General features: G+C 45.0%; 1 protein-coding gene across 1 annotated transcript; it reads right to left on the bottom strand.

Moving 5' to 3' along the window:
• Nucleotides 1–5,007: 5,007 nt before the first annotated feature.
• Nucleotides 5,008–11,218, bottom strand: CEBPB (CCAAT enhancer binding protein beta). The gene has a single exon (XM_083619025.1). It carries the CDS (start codon nt 6,987–6,989, stop codon nt 5,865–5,867), a length of 1,125 nt encoding a protein of 374 aa, XP_083475151.1. The 5' UTR covers nt 6,990–11,218; the 3' UTR covers nt 5,008–5,864.
• Between the last annotated feature and the right edge of the window lie 2,783 nt (nt 11,219–14,001).

Here is a 14,001-nt window from a genome sequence, read left to right as displayed (position 1 = left end):
CAGTGCCATAGCTGTCAACTTTCAGATTTGAAAATAAGGGATCAGCAGCCTCACCTGTCCCGGGGACAGTCTACGGGATATCTAACAATCCTGGATAGCAGTGTGAAGCAGCGCTGGAATAAGGGAATTTCCCGCAAAAAAAGGAAGGTTGACAGCTATGATCAGTGCAGTTTGTGTGTTTTTTTTAGTATATCCCAACTTTCCTCCAAGTAGTTCATTCAGTAAGCTTCAGGACTGTGCGGTGGGATTTCAGTCTGCCCCCCCCCCAATCCCAAGCAGTCACCTCACCATACACATGGAAATCTCTGCACATGGGCTCTAGAAGATGGGACTGTGACACAATTTGGATGACAATGTAAAAAGGGGGGGGGGAGGTCCGACAGTTTGCTTTGCTTGTGCCCAACGATAATCCACATATTTCCAAAGAAATGAATGAATGTACAGTGTAGGCTTAAACATAATCCATCTAGGATTACTGTCTTTAAAAAAAGATTCCTATATATAGGTAGATTTCTAACATTCTCTTGAGTTCTTCTTTTCAAAAGTTAAAAAGCAGGGAGATTGATTTTGAAAACAGAGTAACCCCCCACATTCACAATGATGCAAGATAAATGCACTTGGTTTATTTAAATATTGAGGGTGATATGAAACCGCGGTGGCCTGCTTGCACAATGGTTTGGTGCTCATGCAAACAGGACTGTTGATTCCCCTCATCAGCTCCTGAAAACTGCCACACCCTGGAAAAAGAAACCTGCTCTGGGGTATTGGGGGCCCCTTCTGCTTTAACTTACATCAATCTAATTCAAAATATGTTTTCTCTTTTTAAATAATTATGACTAATTAAGCACTGCTTGAAAAACACAAAGAATGACCTAGCTAGCATGCATACTATATCTCTCATCCGCACACTCGTGTGTGTACACATGCAGTCTTTTTAATGAATCTCTTTGCAATAGGGGAACCTGTAAATTCACATCCCTGAGACAGGTTAAGTTAACTCATCTGAAAGCACATTATAGGAAGCTAATCAGGTCTGTTTCTGATCAGACCAAAAAGAAGGTCACCTGAGAATCCATTTGTGCCTCATTGAGTTGCATGCTGGGTGAAAGTTTGTTTATAAATGCAAAGAAATAAATAAAGAAATTATTGCTTACATTCTGTTTTAGATTTATGAGACTAGTTACATAATCTTCTTAAACCCATTTGCTAGTAAATATATTTCAACGTAGCATATTGGTAAAATCACACACAGTTTATTTTATCAGTGCACAATTACATTCGGAAGGAGTCTTACAATTCCTTAAGTCTATTGTAGCAAAAACTTTTGTGAAGAAGTCCGCTTATGCTACAGAAACTCTGCTAATCTTTAAAGTACCACTTTAGTAATTTTTGTATGATGTAGTCAGCTGCCTTGGGCTTCATTTTGGAAATAAAAATGGGCTACAAATAATCAGAATGGGGGGAAACCCAAGATTTTTAAATTGATTTTGCTGTGGTAACAGACTAACAATTGTTAATACCATGAAATTGTAATCTAAGTTTGTTTGTTTATTAATTATTATTATTATTATTATTATTATTAAAAACATTTAAAAAGAATGTATGGGCATTCATACTGCTATTTTGGGACATAGGGAAGGCAACCACATGCCATTGTTGAATGGAGAGAAATAAGGCGTTAAATTTATTTGGATCCACAAACCTCCAACACCACAACAAATGCTACTACCGAGTTCAAGATAATATATCATGCCTAGTGGTGAGATGGAATTTTAAATTGTTTAAATCAAACCATTTTATATTTAATTTTTAAAAAAATCAGATAAGGTTGAGGGACTAATTTACACTGAACTTTAAATTAACTAGCAAGTACTGAAATATATATATAACCACTATTGTAAAACCCAGGAATCTAGCAGTCTAGCTCCAGAGGGAAAGCTAAGCACATACTTAAATCTCTCCCACTTAAGTAAATTAATTTTAAAGTGCCGAACCCTGCCCGGATCACACCTGGAACTGTGAACTTTTCAAAAATTCTGGAAATTTATTGTTAGTTCTGAAATAACTTATCACATAAGTGCTAGGCCAGAAGAGGGATATCAGAAAAGGCAAAGGATAATTATTCTCCCTGTTAAGAGCCATTAAAAATTGCCTCACCAAAACACATACAGGAATCAGCAAGAAAATCTGTCAAAGAACTGTGCTGTTAGCATCATGGAACAAAAGTTGCTTTGGCCTTTTGTATCTTGAGCAGCAGCCTCACATAGTGCACAGCAAACTATTTTCAAGTATCAAAAGCGAGTTGTGATATAGAAGGACAGCTTGCTATTCAAATAACCCTTCCTCAACAAAAAATCAAACGAGCATAGGGAAACCTTTTAAAAATCTAGGCCTTATTGAGTTTGATGAAGCACAATTGCAACCTTAAAACCACAACTCAAAAAACTACTTTAGGAACCTTTATTCCCACTTGCTCCCCACAACGGATTTTTTTCCATGAGATCATAAACTGCTCCTGCTTTGTGGCATAGGGGACTGCTGTACAAGAAATACAGGTCTTAAAGGCCTCCTGGGCACACAGAGCTTCTTCCGTTCTTGGGATTGTGGCCTGCATTTTGCAACTAAGAAGTTAGCGCTTGCCCCAAGAACCTACCCTTTTACAATGCATTGCACCGGAATACACACTTACTCCAGGCTGTTGCTTTTCCCAGACTAAGGCTGAAATTCCCACTTATTTAGGATGAAGTCCCACAGAGCTCCATGAAACCTACTTCCAAGGAGAAATATACAGGGTTGCACTCTAAGAGACTGATCCTGTGCATAGTTACAAAGGCAGATTTAGGGGAGCTCGACCGGTTCAGCCACAATGGGGACACCACAACTATTATTTAGAATGGAGCATGAGAGGCAGGGGACGCGAAATTTTGGTGTCACACAGGGCGCCGCTGAAATTTGAGACCCCCAAGGTCCGCCACCGCCTATTTACTCAGCAGACCAGCAAAGTCAATAGCATGTTCTTTCCAAGGAAGCACGCACAGAACAGCAATCTGAGGAGGGCAATAATTTATGTGAAAACAATATGTTAGATACAAAACTCTACTTTGCAGAGAGGTTGATCAGTTCCGGTTGGGGAACCTGCGGCCTTTCAGCTGCTGTTGGACTACAACTCCCATCATCCCTGACCATTGATCATGCTTGGATCTGATGGATCGGAGATGGAGTCCAGCAAGATCTGGAGGGTCACAGGTTCTCCACCACCGGATACTGCCTCATTTCAGCAAGCCTTTGCCCTTGACGAAGGCCAATGAACAGAAACGGCTCACGCCGTTTTCACATTCCCTTACCTACGCACCATCTGCAAAGCAACATAAAGACATTATACCCTTGTTCTTCTTGGTATGCCTTTGCAAGCCTTTGGGGAGGTCATAATACAGTTTGGCAGACCAAACGATTGAAAGCCTGAACGTAACTGGGCTGTGGACCACTGTAGGTAAAAACCGAGCTCAACTTTTCCATGAAGCTGCATTCGTTGTTAGCGAAAACCTAAGTTTCATCAGCAAGCAGAGAATTAGGAGCTGCTGCTTCTTTTCCCTGAAGGGGATATCGACAAGAGCAATGTTTAGGTCAACAGCCTCCAAGCAAAGTGAATTCTGCATTTCATCAGTGCAAGGGGCAGCAGGGAAGATTTAAAGCTTTTTTCTTGGATATCAGAATTTAGAACCTAGAAGTACTTTAAAAGGGCCTAAATTCATAGTAAATTGCTGAGTAAGACCAGTCCTTTACCCAGCTCTCCTCTACACACACACACACACACACACACCAACTTCACATACTGTTAACATTTTACTAGCAGTATAGACACATGAGCAAGGCTAGGAACATTCAGCTTCCTGGTCTTGAGATATCATACATTCCACAATCACTAGCATGAACATCACTGCTTTTGCCACAGGTTGCCTCGCTAAAGTAAGTAACTAAATAAAGTTGGACGGAAGATGCTAGGCTAGGCATGCTCTATAAATAAATAACACTGGAAATCCGCACGCCAGAGGCGGGGGTTAATTGCCTTATTTTTACCTGCAATTAACACACTTTGCATCTAATTCACTTTAATATGGTAGCTGCTAGGCTTGGGGGACATAGATCTCACTTATTCTGCAATCCCTTCTTTCTGTTGTTGTTAATTGCCTATGCGAGAACGTTGCTCGAGATTGTCACAAACAAGTTAGTTTGACATTTAAAAGTATAACATCCTTTTTTTAAAAAAAAAAAAAAGCAATGAGATCCGAAAAAGAATTTGAACGCCTTACTTGGCATCTGTGTTTTGACACTGTATCGTTCTCAACCTAATCTGTGTCATGAGGCTTAGAAACCTTCCCCGCCCTTAAAACTAAAATCTGGGCATTCACAAAAACAGGCTCCTGCTCCTGGGCCCCCACAAAAACGGACTACAGAGAAGTAGACTGCCCACAACTCTTTCAGAAATTCTGGAAAAGTTTTGAAATAGATATGCCTAAAGAATTTATTCCACCCTTTCCTGATGAATGTATTCTCAGCATAGCCAGCTCAAATGTATCCCTATGACACACAAATCTATCTTTTTCTTATTCCTCCCTCCCCCCCCCATCCTCTGCAGTTACTTAAACAGATCAGAAATATTGGTTTATCACACCAAGAAAAGAAAAGAAAAGAGAAATAAAGGAAACAAGACCCATTATGTTTTTGTCATCCCCTTATACGTTACCTGCAGCTCCAGGTCTCCCCAATTTGTAGTAATTCACAAGCCGATCGACAGTTTCAGCAACAAGGCAGTGAACTGGAAGAAGTGACTGCTTTGCTTCCAAGCTGGTTCTCTTGGGAATTTCTGCTGAACGAAGAACTGGAAGAAATCTATATTCTATTTCAGCCGCTGGGACACCACTCAGTTATTTTAATGGTTCTAGATTGCCCCCCTCCCCCCCCCCCAATATAGTGGAAAGTTAGCACTTTGAAGAAAACAAGCTCTCATTTTCCGTCCTGACAATAAAGTTTTATTAAAATTGTTCATTAATGCTTCATGTGTAGCAAGAATGCATAGATCCCAAAATATACATATGTCTTTTTTTCTCCTTATAGAAATAGACCATTCTTTATAATAAAAAACAACTGTAGGAACATCTTTAACAGATTACTCAATCCATGACTGACAGTTACACGAGGTTGCATCATGTGTAGCCAGCTTTTCCAGCCATGTTTTAAAGATTGCATCACTCTGGCCTCTCTTTCTCTCTACTTTATTCTCTCTCTCTTCTTAAATAACACAAGCATTCAACCCAAAAAGAAAAAAAGGGGGAAAGGGGGGAGGGAAAACAACCGCTGCAAAGACATCAGATCCGAAATTAAGTGGCTTGTGTCGGGTTTGCCGTCACCTTTTTTTTTCTTAGAAAAAAAACAGTAACAAGAAAAGTTGGAGGGGGTAAAAAAAAAACAAATCACGATTCCTCCATGAGGTTTGCAGAGGTAAATGGAAACCGCCAGGAGACTCCCCGCGCCAGCCGAAGGAGTTGGACAGCACGTAGCTTAGAGCGGAAGGCTTCTCCCACCTTGAGCGCGCGAATTAAAGGTGAAATAATAAAAATAAAAATAAAAATGATACGCATTCATATATGTAAACCCTCTGGGCTCGCTCTCTCCCTCGACTTCTCCCCCCCCCTATTCTGCCTCGCCTTGTAAGGAGCGGGGAGACGCGCGTGTACAAACCCACCCCAGATCCTACCGCCCCCAACCTCGCCGATCCTTCCCCCAAACTCCATGCGCCGCCTGCGCCCCCTACTCCCCAACTCAACCCCCTTCCCCCTCAGCTCTCGTCGGGGGTCGGCTGGGGGTTAGCAGTGTCCGGAGTTGGCCAAGAGCGGCTCGGGCAGCTGTTTGAACAAGTTCCTGAGCGTGCTGAGCTCCCGGGAGAGCTGGTCCACTTTCTTTTGCAGCCTCTCGTTCTCGGCCGTCAGTTCCAAGACTTTGTGCTGCGTCTCCATGTTGCGCAGCTTGGCTTTGTCGCGGCTCTTGCGCACGGCGATGTTGTTCCTCTCGCGCCGCAGCTTGTACTCCTCGCTGTGCTTGTCCACGCACTTCTTTGACTTGTGCTTGCCGCCGCCGCCACCTCCGCCGCCGCCACTACCGGGGCCTGCCGGGTAAACGCCGCCGCCGCCGCCACTTCCTCCTCCGGCCGAGGCGGACTTCGAGGAATCGGACGGGTTCGGGGTGCCCGGCGGGCTGGAAGACGACGACGTGGAGAGGTTGCCGCTGCTGCCGCTCGGCACCGACTGGTAGCCCAAGTAGGAGCGCACGGTGCTGCCGTAAGGAGAGGACATTCCCCCCAGGCCGGGCCCTGCGCCTCCGCCCGTGCCGCCGCCGCCGCCGCCCTCGTCCTTGCGGGGCCCTTTGCAAGAGTCCAAGTGCTCGAAGACCGGCTCCACTTTGGTTTCCACCATGGGCGGGTAGCAGCCCAGCAGCGTGCCGGCCTTGTGGCCTGCTTGCCCGACGCCCGGGTGGTGGTGGTGGCCGTGCCTGGCTAGGCTGATGTACGCGTAATCGGGGTGCTTTTTCCCGCCGCCTTTATAGTCCTGCTCCGAGAAGAGGTCGGAGAGAAAATCTTGGCTGCTGTTCCCGCCGCCGCTGCTGCTGCTGCTGCCTCCGCTGCTGCTGCAAACCGGCTCAAAGTTGCCCCCTGCTGCCGCGGAAGGAGGCGGCTGCTGCTGCTGCTGCTGCTGTTGCTGCGCCTGTTGCTGCTGCGATGCTAAAGGGTCCAGGTAAGGGCTGAAGTCGATGGCTCTCTCGTGGTCTCCGACGGTGAGCTCGGTCATGGAGCGGCCCCCTGGAGCCCGGGGGTGCAGCTTGCTCAGAGCAGCCAGACAGTCCGCCTCGTAATAGAAATTAGCCACTTCCATGGATTTAAAGGCCGGCGGCTGGAGCGGGAGGCATGCCTGGTCCCAGGCCACCAGGCGTTGCATGAAAGCAAAAGGAGAGGCGGGGAGCAGACGGGGAAGGGGGCGAGGGAGAAAGGGGGAGTCCCGGCCCCCCGGAGCTGCTGGGGCGGTCGAGTCGCTGGCTTCAGACGGCGAGCACGATCGGTCGCCCAAAGCCCTTGCGTTCCTTGGAGAGGGCACCTTTCCCCAGCGCGCCCGCTGACCGTCCGCGCCCGCTAGTGCTTCAGAGGCCCCGAAGCGCCAGGCTCGCCTGGACCCCGGTGCTGGTGCTGGTGCTGCGGCCGCTGGCTGCCGGGCTGTGTGGCTGCGGGTGAAGCTCGCTGCGGACCATCTGGTTGCTCCGGGTGCCGCGCCGTCGCTTAAAAGTCTCCGGACTTGGGAAAGTTCCTTTGCGCGCAGTTATTTATAGGGGCGGCGCGTCCCTTGGCAACGGGACGTCACGCCTAGCTGGCTGGCTGCCACGAGCTCGCGCAGCGCACGAAAGCGCCTCGCCCGCTGGCTGCAGCCTCAAAGGAGCGCGCTCCGAGTGCGTGTGGACCTCCCGGAGCCGGGGCCATTCATAATAACAACAACAAGGCGCGGATCGAGGGGAGGAGAGGAGGGAGGCATGGGTGGATTGGGTTTGGCCCGGGGAGGGGCTTTATTCTCCCCAGCCGGGACAAAGTTTTCATTTCAAGTCGATCGATCTGTCTAACTCTCTCTGTGCGTGTCTTTACGACGCTGCTTGGATCTTTCCAAGGCAAGAACAGGCGATGCGACCTTGCTGCCAAATCCACCGGCTCTTTTGCAGCCTGGTCCTGGGAGACGCGCACTCAAAAAGAGGAACCATTTGTCCAGTGTGTTTCATGTTCAAGATGTACACTCAAGATTATTTCCTTTTGCGCCCTCGTCCGTAGGGGTTGAGCTGGGCTTACTTACTCTGGAGTAAACGTGGTGAGGATTGGGGGATCAGCAGGGTAAGGAGGAAGTTCTTCTGAACAGAGTGGTGGAGCTTCTGAGGAAGGAAGGGTTAGGATCAGAGGAGGGCGACAGCAGAGCCTCTTTGCTTTCAGTGCAGCGGGGTTTGAAATCTGTTTTAGGCTGCAATGCTAAACACACGACTAGTGACTAGACCCACTGAATACAGCAGGCCTTTTTCTTTCTTTAATACCTGAGCCTTGGTTTGTGCACCTCAGGGATTCTGAGCACAGGAACAGAGCCAGTTGTGTTTCACGTTGAAGCAAATGAGGAAGAAGTGTCCACAAGTGCAAAACTGAGGCCAGTGAGGCAAAGTGATCTTACTCAAGTTTGGGGGTGAGATCCTGCACGTTCCATTTTAGAACCCTGAGCCTTTTCTCTCTCTCCTTCTCTTTCACATGCTTCAGAGATGGCCACCTGTTTGAGGAACGGGAAGAGAAATCACGTAAGGGAGCCATGCCCTAGACTGGATTCAAAGGAGGCTAAAAGGAGGGTTTTAATGGGCCTCTGGAAGTGACTGGAAATGGTCACTGTGTGTGTGTGTCAGCCTTTAAGGCTTGAGCATGTCTGGGCATCGCACCACTTGCTCAGTAGACCTCCTTAATCCTAGATCTGGTTCTGGAATGATGGGAGGTGGAAAGTCACCCTGCCTGCAATCAGAACTACTTCCTTGCTTCACACATTCCTGAGTTCTGCCTTGGCACTGAATACTTTCCAAGCCTTGGAAAACAATGGACTTCTAATATTTGAATTGCCCCAGAGAGCTGCACAAGACTTCTGAGATTAACCTGGCTGGGCAATTTCTTCTTGCAAAGGCTGTGGGCCAAATACTAAATTGTCACTATTTGGGTCTAGCAACTTCAGACGTGCCCAGGCAGAAAGCGCTCCTCTTTCCAACATGAGATTCTTCTTTTGTTTTGCAACTGCTGCAGGCCTGCGTTTGACCTGGTAGTGACAGGTATCACACTTTAAGAAGCCTTGCTTGGTAGGGCAGTGACAGTATATGGCAAAATACAGCCCTGACGGACTCCTGCAGTCTCCTACTGGGACTGGGGAAGCAGGACTGAGCTGGAAAAGCCGCAGCAAGCTTGGGGAAAAAGGAACCCTGGTACCCTGTTTAATTAAATACACCCACCTTTGGAGCCAAGCGTATATTTCACCCTCTTTCACTCCCACATTTACCTGTTTACAAGATAGTGACTCACTCCCAGAATAAAGGACATCAATTTAAAACAAAACATATAATTAAAGAAAGTAGGAGTGTCCTTTGCAAAGACGACCCAGCGCTGAAGAGAACATGGCATTGCATCTCAGAGTGATGTGAAGCAATTCTGCGGTGTGAGAAGCATTGTAACGTTAAGCCAGAGGAACAGGTATTGCATTATGTGATTCAAACAGTCAACAGTTCACGAGGGCTCAAACCTCAGAGAGATTCAAAAAGAGGAAGAATTCGGAAATCGGGTTGTACAGACCTGTGTTCCCTTTCCTTCTCTCTCTCTCTCTCTCTCTCTCCCTCATCTATTTTGAAAATGATTTTCTTCATTGGAAATGCAGTAATGACAGAACACATAGAAGCCTTCAGGGCTGTTGTACCATATGTGCGCTCCTTTGGCTTCATGGCCTTCTGGGTTGCTTGTTGTTGTTGTTTTTAAAAAAGTTTTTCCTCCTTAAAAGTAGGTTTCTAGTCCTCATGGTTTCTAGTCCTTTGAAGCATTGCATGTTTTATATGCCAAATGCTGAGAAAAGCTGAGGACATAAGGAGGCTATGTGCATGCTGTGCCTTTAAAGCACATTATTTCCCTCAAAGATTTCTGGGCACTCTTGTTTGTTAAGAGTTGCTAAAAAACACTAAAAAGTGTGTTTTCCCAGGGAATGTGGCAGGGTAAATGGAAAGCCGCTCAGACCTGTGCTTTCTAGCATGGGACAAGCAGAAGTGTAGGCAAGCCCTGAGGCCCAAATCAAACATGTGTTTTCAAGTGCCTCACCATTGGCCGGGCTGGCTGGGTCTGATGGGAGTTGAAGTCCAACAATATCTTGAATGGCCACAGGTTCCCCATCCCTGCTCTGTGCCCACCTTCACACCTGACTGTGAAGGCAAGCATCTTCATCTCTGTGGGTACCATGGCATCTTGTGCGGGCTGCAGGTGGTTGGTACGTTGCTCTGGTTCAAAGTTATAGGGTGGCCTCTTGTTAAAAAAACAGAAGCCTTTTTACTGGGTATAGTGGGTGAAGAGATCCCAAGGGAAGATTAAAGACTGTTTATGTATGCAACAACTGCGGCAAGAATTCTTTCAGCCCAAAAATGGAAACAACAAGAAGGACCAACGAAAGAAGAGTTGCAGATGAAGATGATTGACTTTGCAGAACTGGCGAAGCTGACAGGAAAAATCCAAAACCATCACAATCAAGTATTCCAAAAGGATTGGAGGAAATTTATACGATATCTGAAAGATTATTGTAAGCAATTAACATCACTAGCAGGGTTGTCTGAAGACTTGTAATGAGAAATTTTCTATCTTTCTATATTTATTTAAATTTTGAGCCATTTTGTAATGCGTATAATTAGAATTGGAAAACGTGTAAAATGCAATGATATAAAGGTTAATTTCAAAAGCTATGAGGCGGGAGGGAAGGAAGTCGATGTATAATATTAAATGGAAAATAAAAATTATACACAGAGAGAAAGAGAGAGAGAGTTATAGGGTGGCATTCAACTAACTTTTACTCGGAGTAAACTTATTGAAATTAATGGATTAATTTAGGCGTGGACTCTCAGAATTGTAGCGGCCCTGAGGGTCATCAATGAAACCCCTGCAATGGAGGTATCTCAACTAGATAAAACATGGCAGTTGGCCACCCAACTTCTGCTTTACAATCTCCAAGGAAGGAGAAATCAACACTTCTCATAGGAGTCTGTTCCACTAACAGCTCTTAGTATCAGAAAGTTCTTCCTGATGTTTAGTTGGGATCACCTTTCTTGTAACCTGAATCCATTGATTATGGTCCTAGCTTCCGGATCAGGAGAAAACAAGTTTGCTCCATCTTCAATGTACATTATTTTTTAATGGTTAAATTTAGGTGGATACCACCGATAGCTAGTTCTGTATGCAGTTCTCTTCCTGTTCTGTGCCATTATCCTCTTGAAGAGTGGATTACAGCTGCTGCACCTGCATTTCAAGACAGACACTCCTCTCATCAAAGGCTGAGAAGCCCTTTCCAAAGAGCTAAGAATAGCAGTATTTCTATTGCTGGTTTTTTTAAAAAAATAAAAAACCTGAGTGTGTGGATATTTTGTGTGTGTGTGTTGTTTTGGAAAGGAGAGGTGCTGCTGCCAAAAGAATGTAGTGTGATTAATCTTTTTGAAAAGGCGAAGGGAGAAGCAACTGATCTTCAATCAAGTCTAGGCTCATGATTTCATGGTCTCCCCAAGATCACATAGTGAAACCTACTTGTTTTCCCTCTTCACATGATGATCCTTCCACCTAGCAGCCCAATTCTGTACATGTCTACTCAGAAGTAAGTCTCGTTGTGTTCAGTGGGGCTTCCTTCCAGTTGTAGAGTTGCTGCTTTAAATCTGGAATGCGTTTTTCTAATGTGGACATATAAAAGATTGCAATTTCTAAATAGAAAAAAAAACCTTTTGTTTTATACATAATATTAAACTATATTACTGGTGGCCTCTTATTTCTTTTTAGTTTACGGGCACTCCAAAATAAAATGAAATGGCACCATTTTTCTGACATTGGTATTCCATAACAAGGTTCCATAAGAGTCTGGAATTAATTAGTTTGTTAGCTTAATGTGGTTTCCTTGTTGTCCCAGTACTTTACTAGTAATGTTTTAGCAGCAAGAAGGAAGGAAGGAAGGAAGGAAGGGCAAAGCTTCACAAGGTACTAAAAAAATATTTAAATTATAGCAGAAATATATTAATGGCTACATGGAATTAAAACCCATTGGGTCCACTGAACTGCCTAGTAATAAAACAGTAAAAAAAAAAAGCAATACTGCATAGGTCTACTCAGAAGTAAGTCCCGTTGGGTTCAGTGGGTTTACTCCCAAGTAAGTGGGAGCCTAAAATACGCAGCTTGTTTTTGATTAAGGCCTTCTTCAGAATCACTAAAATAACAAGAAGTGTATGGCTCAATAAATAAACCACGATACATGTTATTATTTATTTGTTTGAATGCCTAAAGAAGCCATTGGGCTGTTAGCTGCTTATTATCAATTGCCATGTATTTTTCTCCAGTGCCGTTTTGAGGCTTTCTGTTACTTTTTCATGGCTCTCTTGCCTGTCAGCACCCCCCACCCCCTTCTTTCTCATTCTCAGTAATATTTTGGCACAAGTAAATGGATTCCCAATAAAGTCTCTGTGTTCCTTCATCACATTGTGTTTCAAGGATCCAAAGATAGTTACTGGTAGGACTAGTTAGAATTTCATAACCAATCATAGCCTTCATCTTCTCCACCAATCTTTAGTAACCTGTTCCTGCCGGTTGAAGTTGGGCAAAAGCGAGAGGGCAGACTCCTTCCTGAAGAACACCAACATGTTAATTCCTTCGCTATTATAGGCTTGTGTGGCTGTGACAGGAGTAAGATTGACTTCCCTACAAGAGTGGCCAGGTCAATGTTGCTGGACTACATTGCCCATCATTCCTTACCATTGGCCATCCTGCCTGGGGCTGATGGGAGTTGGAGTCCTATTGCATTTGGCAGGCCACAGGTTCCCTATCCCTTATCTGTAGCTCAGACGAGCAACAGGAACCCACTCTCAGCCTTACCTGGAGATCCCAGGGAGTGGACCTCAACCTTTCTACATGCAAAGCTTGTGATCATCCACTTTGAAAGACTAGCACATTTATTATGGCACAAGATTACAATCCACTCCATCAGATGCCTGAAGTGTTGTCCTGAGTTAGAGTTATATACACATGACTGGAATGAGGATTGTAAACAGCGAGGTCAGAAGAGGGGGAAGTGCAGAAAAGTACATAGCATGGTAATTACTAATAGCGGCCATTCTCACACACAAGAAGTTGTTGTTAATCCAAACATCCTGGCATTGGTAAGACCATCAACGCATGTAATATGAAACAAAAGCTTTCTCCTGATTCTGCAAGGCTATAATCTGAAGAATGTTCTCTTGGATGCAAGGCTCACCCAAGTCAGTGGGGCTTGCATTCAATAAAACCTCTACAGGATTGAGGTGCTAGCTATAAAAGCCAGTGTCCTTCCTTCCTTCTATTGCTTTGTGTATAATATTCACATTACAATGACCTCCAGACTCCACGAAAGAAAATTAAAGTTGTCCCCCAGTTTTCATTGGTAGTCAGTTTCAAGAGATGGGCTCTGAGTTGGCCACAGTCCTGCGTTTGACACTTGTCAGTACAGTCATACCTCTTCTTGCAAATGCTTCATGTTGCATTTTTTCAGGTTAAGAACGCGGCAAACCCAGAAGTGTTTACTTCCAGGTTTCGCTGCACGCGCAGAAGTGCTCTATCGTGCTTCGCACATGCGCAGAAGCACTCTATTGCGCTTCGCACATGCGCAGAAGCGCTCTATTGCGCTTTGCACATGCGCAGAAGCGCCGCTCTGGTTACAGACTTTTCAGGGTGCAAACAGCACCCGGGAATGGATCATGTCCACAACCAGAGGTACCACTGTACTGCCAGATAAAGAGATGTGATGTCAATTTACTACTCCAAGTGCTCAAAAGCAATATTTCAACTCTACCTAGCCAAGTGATAGGCTCCTTGGACAAATTTTCACACAAAGGTGAGGCCAACACCATTTTGTCTTCAAAGTACATTACATTCCAAATTAGCTGTGAATATAAGTTTTCTCTCTTAATATTGCACAACATCCATTGGTTTTAAAAAATCAAGATTGGGAATGCATGAGTCACTATAACAGTTGTTAATGCCTCATCTGCAGAAGACAACAGTTTTGTAAATGCTTATGTTTTCGGTCACTGGTAATCTGTCTTTACAAATGGTCCAACAATACCAGTGTTTTCAGACAGCTAAATGTTGAAAGTTTCTTTGATTGTCCTTGAATCTCTTTGCCACACTTGCTCTCCTCT

This window comes from Podarcis filfolensis (assembly GCF_964270895.1).
Source record: "Podarcis filfolensis genome assembly, chromosome: 6".
Lineage (NCBI taxonomy): Eukaryota > Metazoa > Chordata > Lepidosauria > Squamata > Lacertidae > Podarcis > Podarcis filfolensis.
Note: the sequence above shows the minus strand (reverse complement) of the source record. Positions and strands in the feature narration are given on the sequence as shown.

Coding starts and splice junctions, on each gene's coding strand:
- CEBPB (XM_083619025.1), bottom strand. CDS start 6,989: ATGCAACGCCTGGTGGCCTGGGACCAGGCATGCCTCCCGCTCCAGCCG.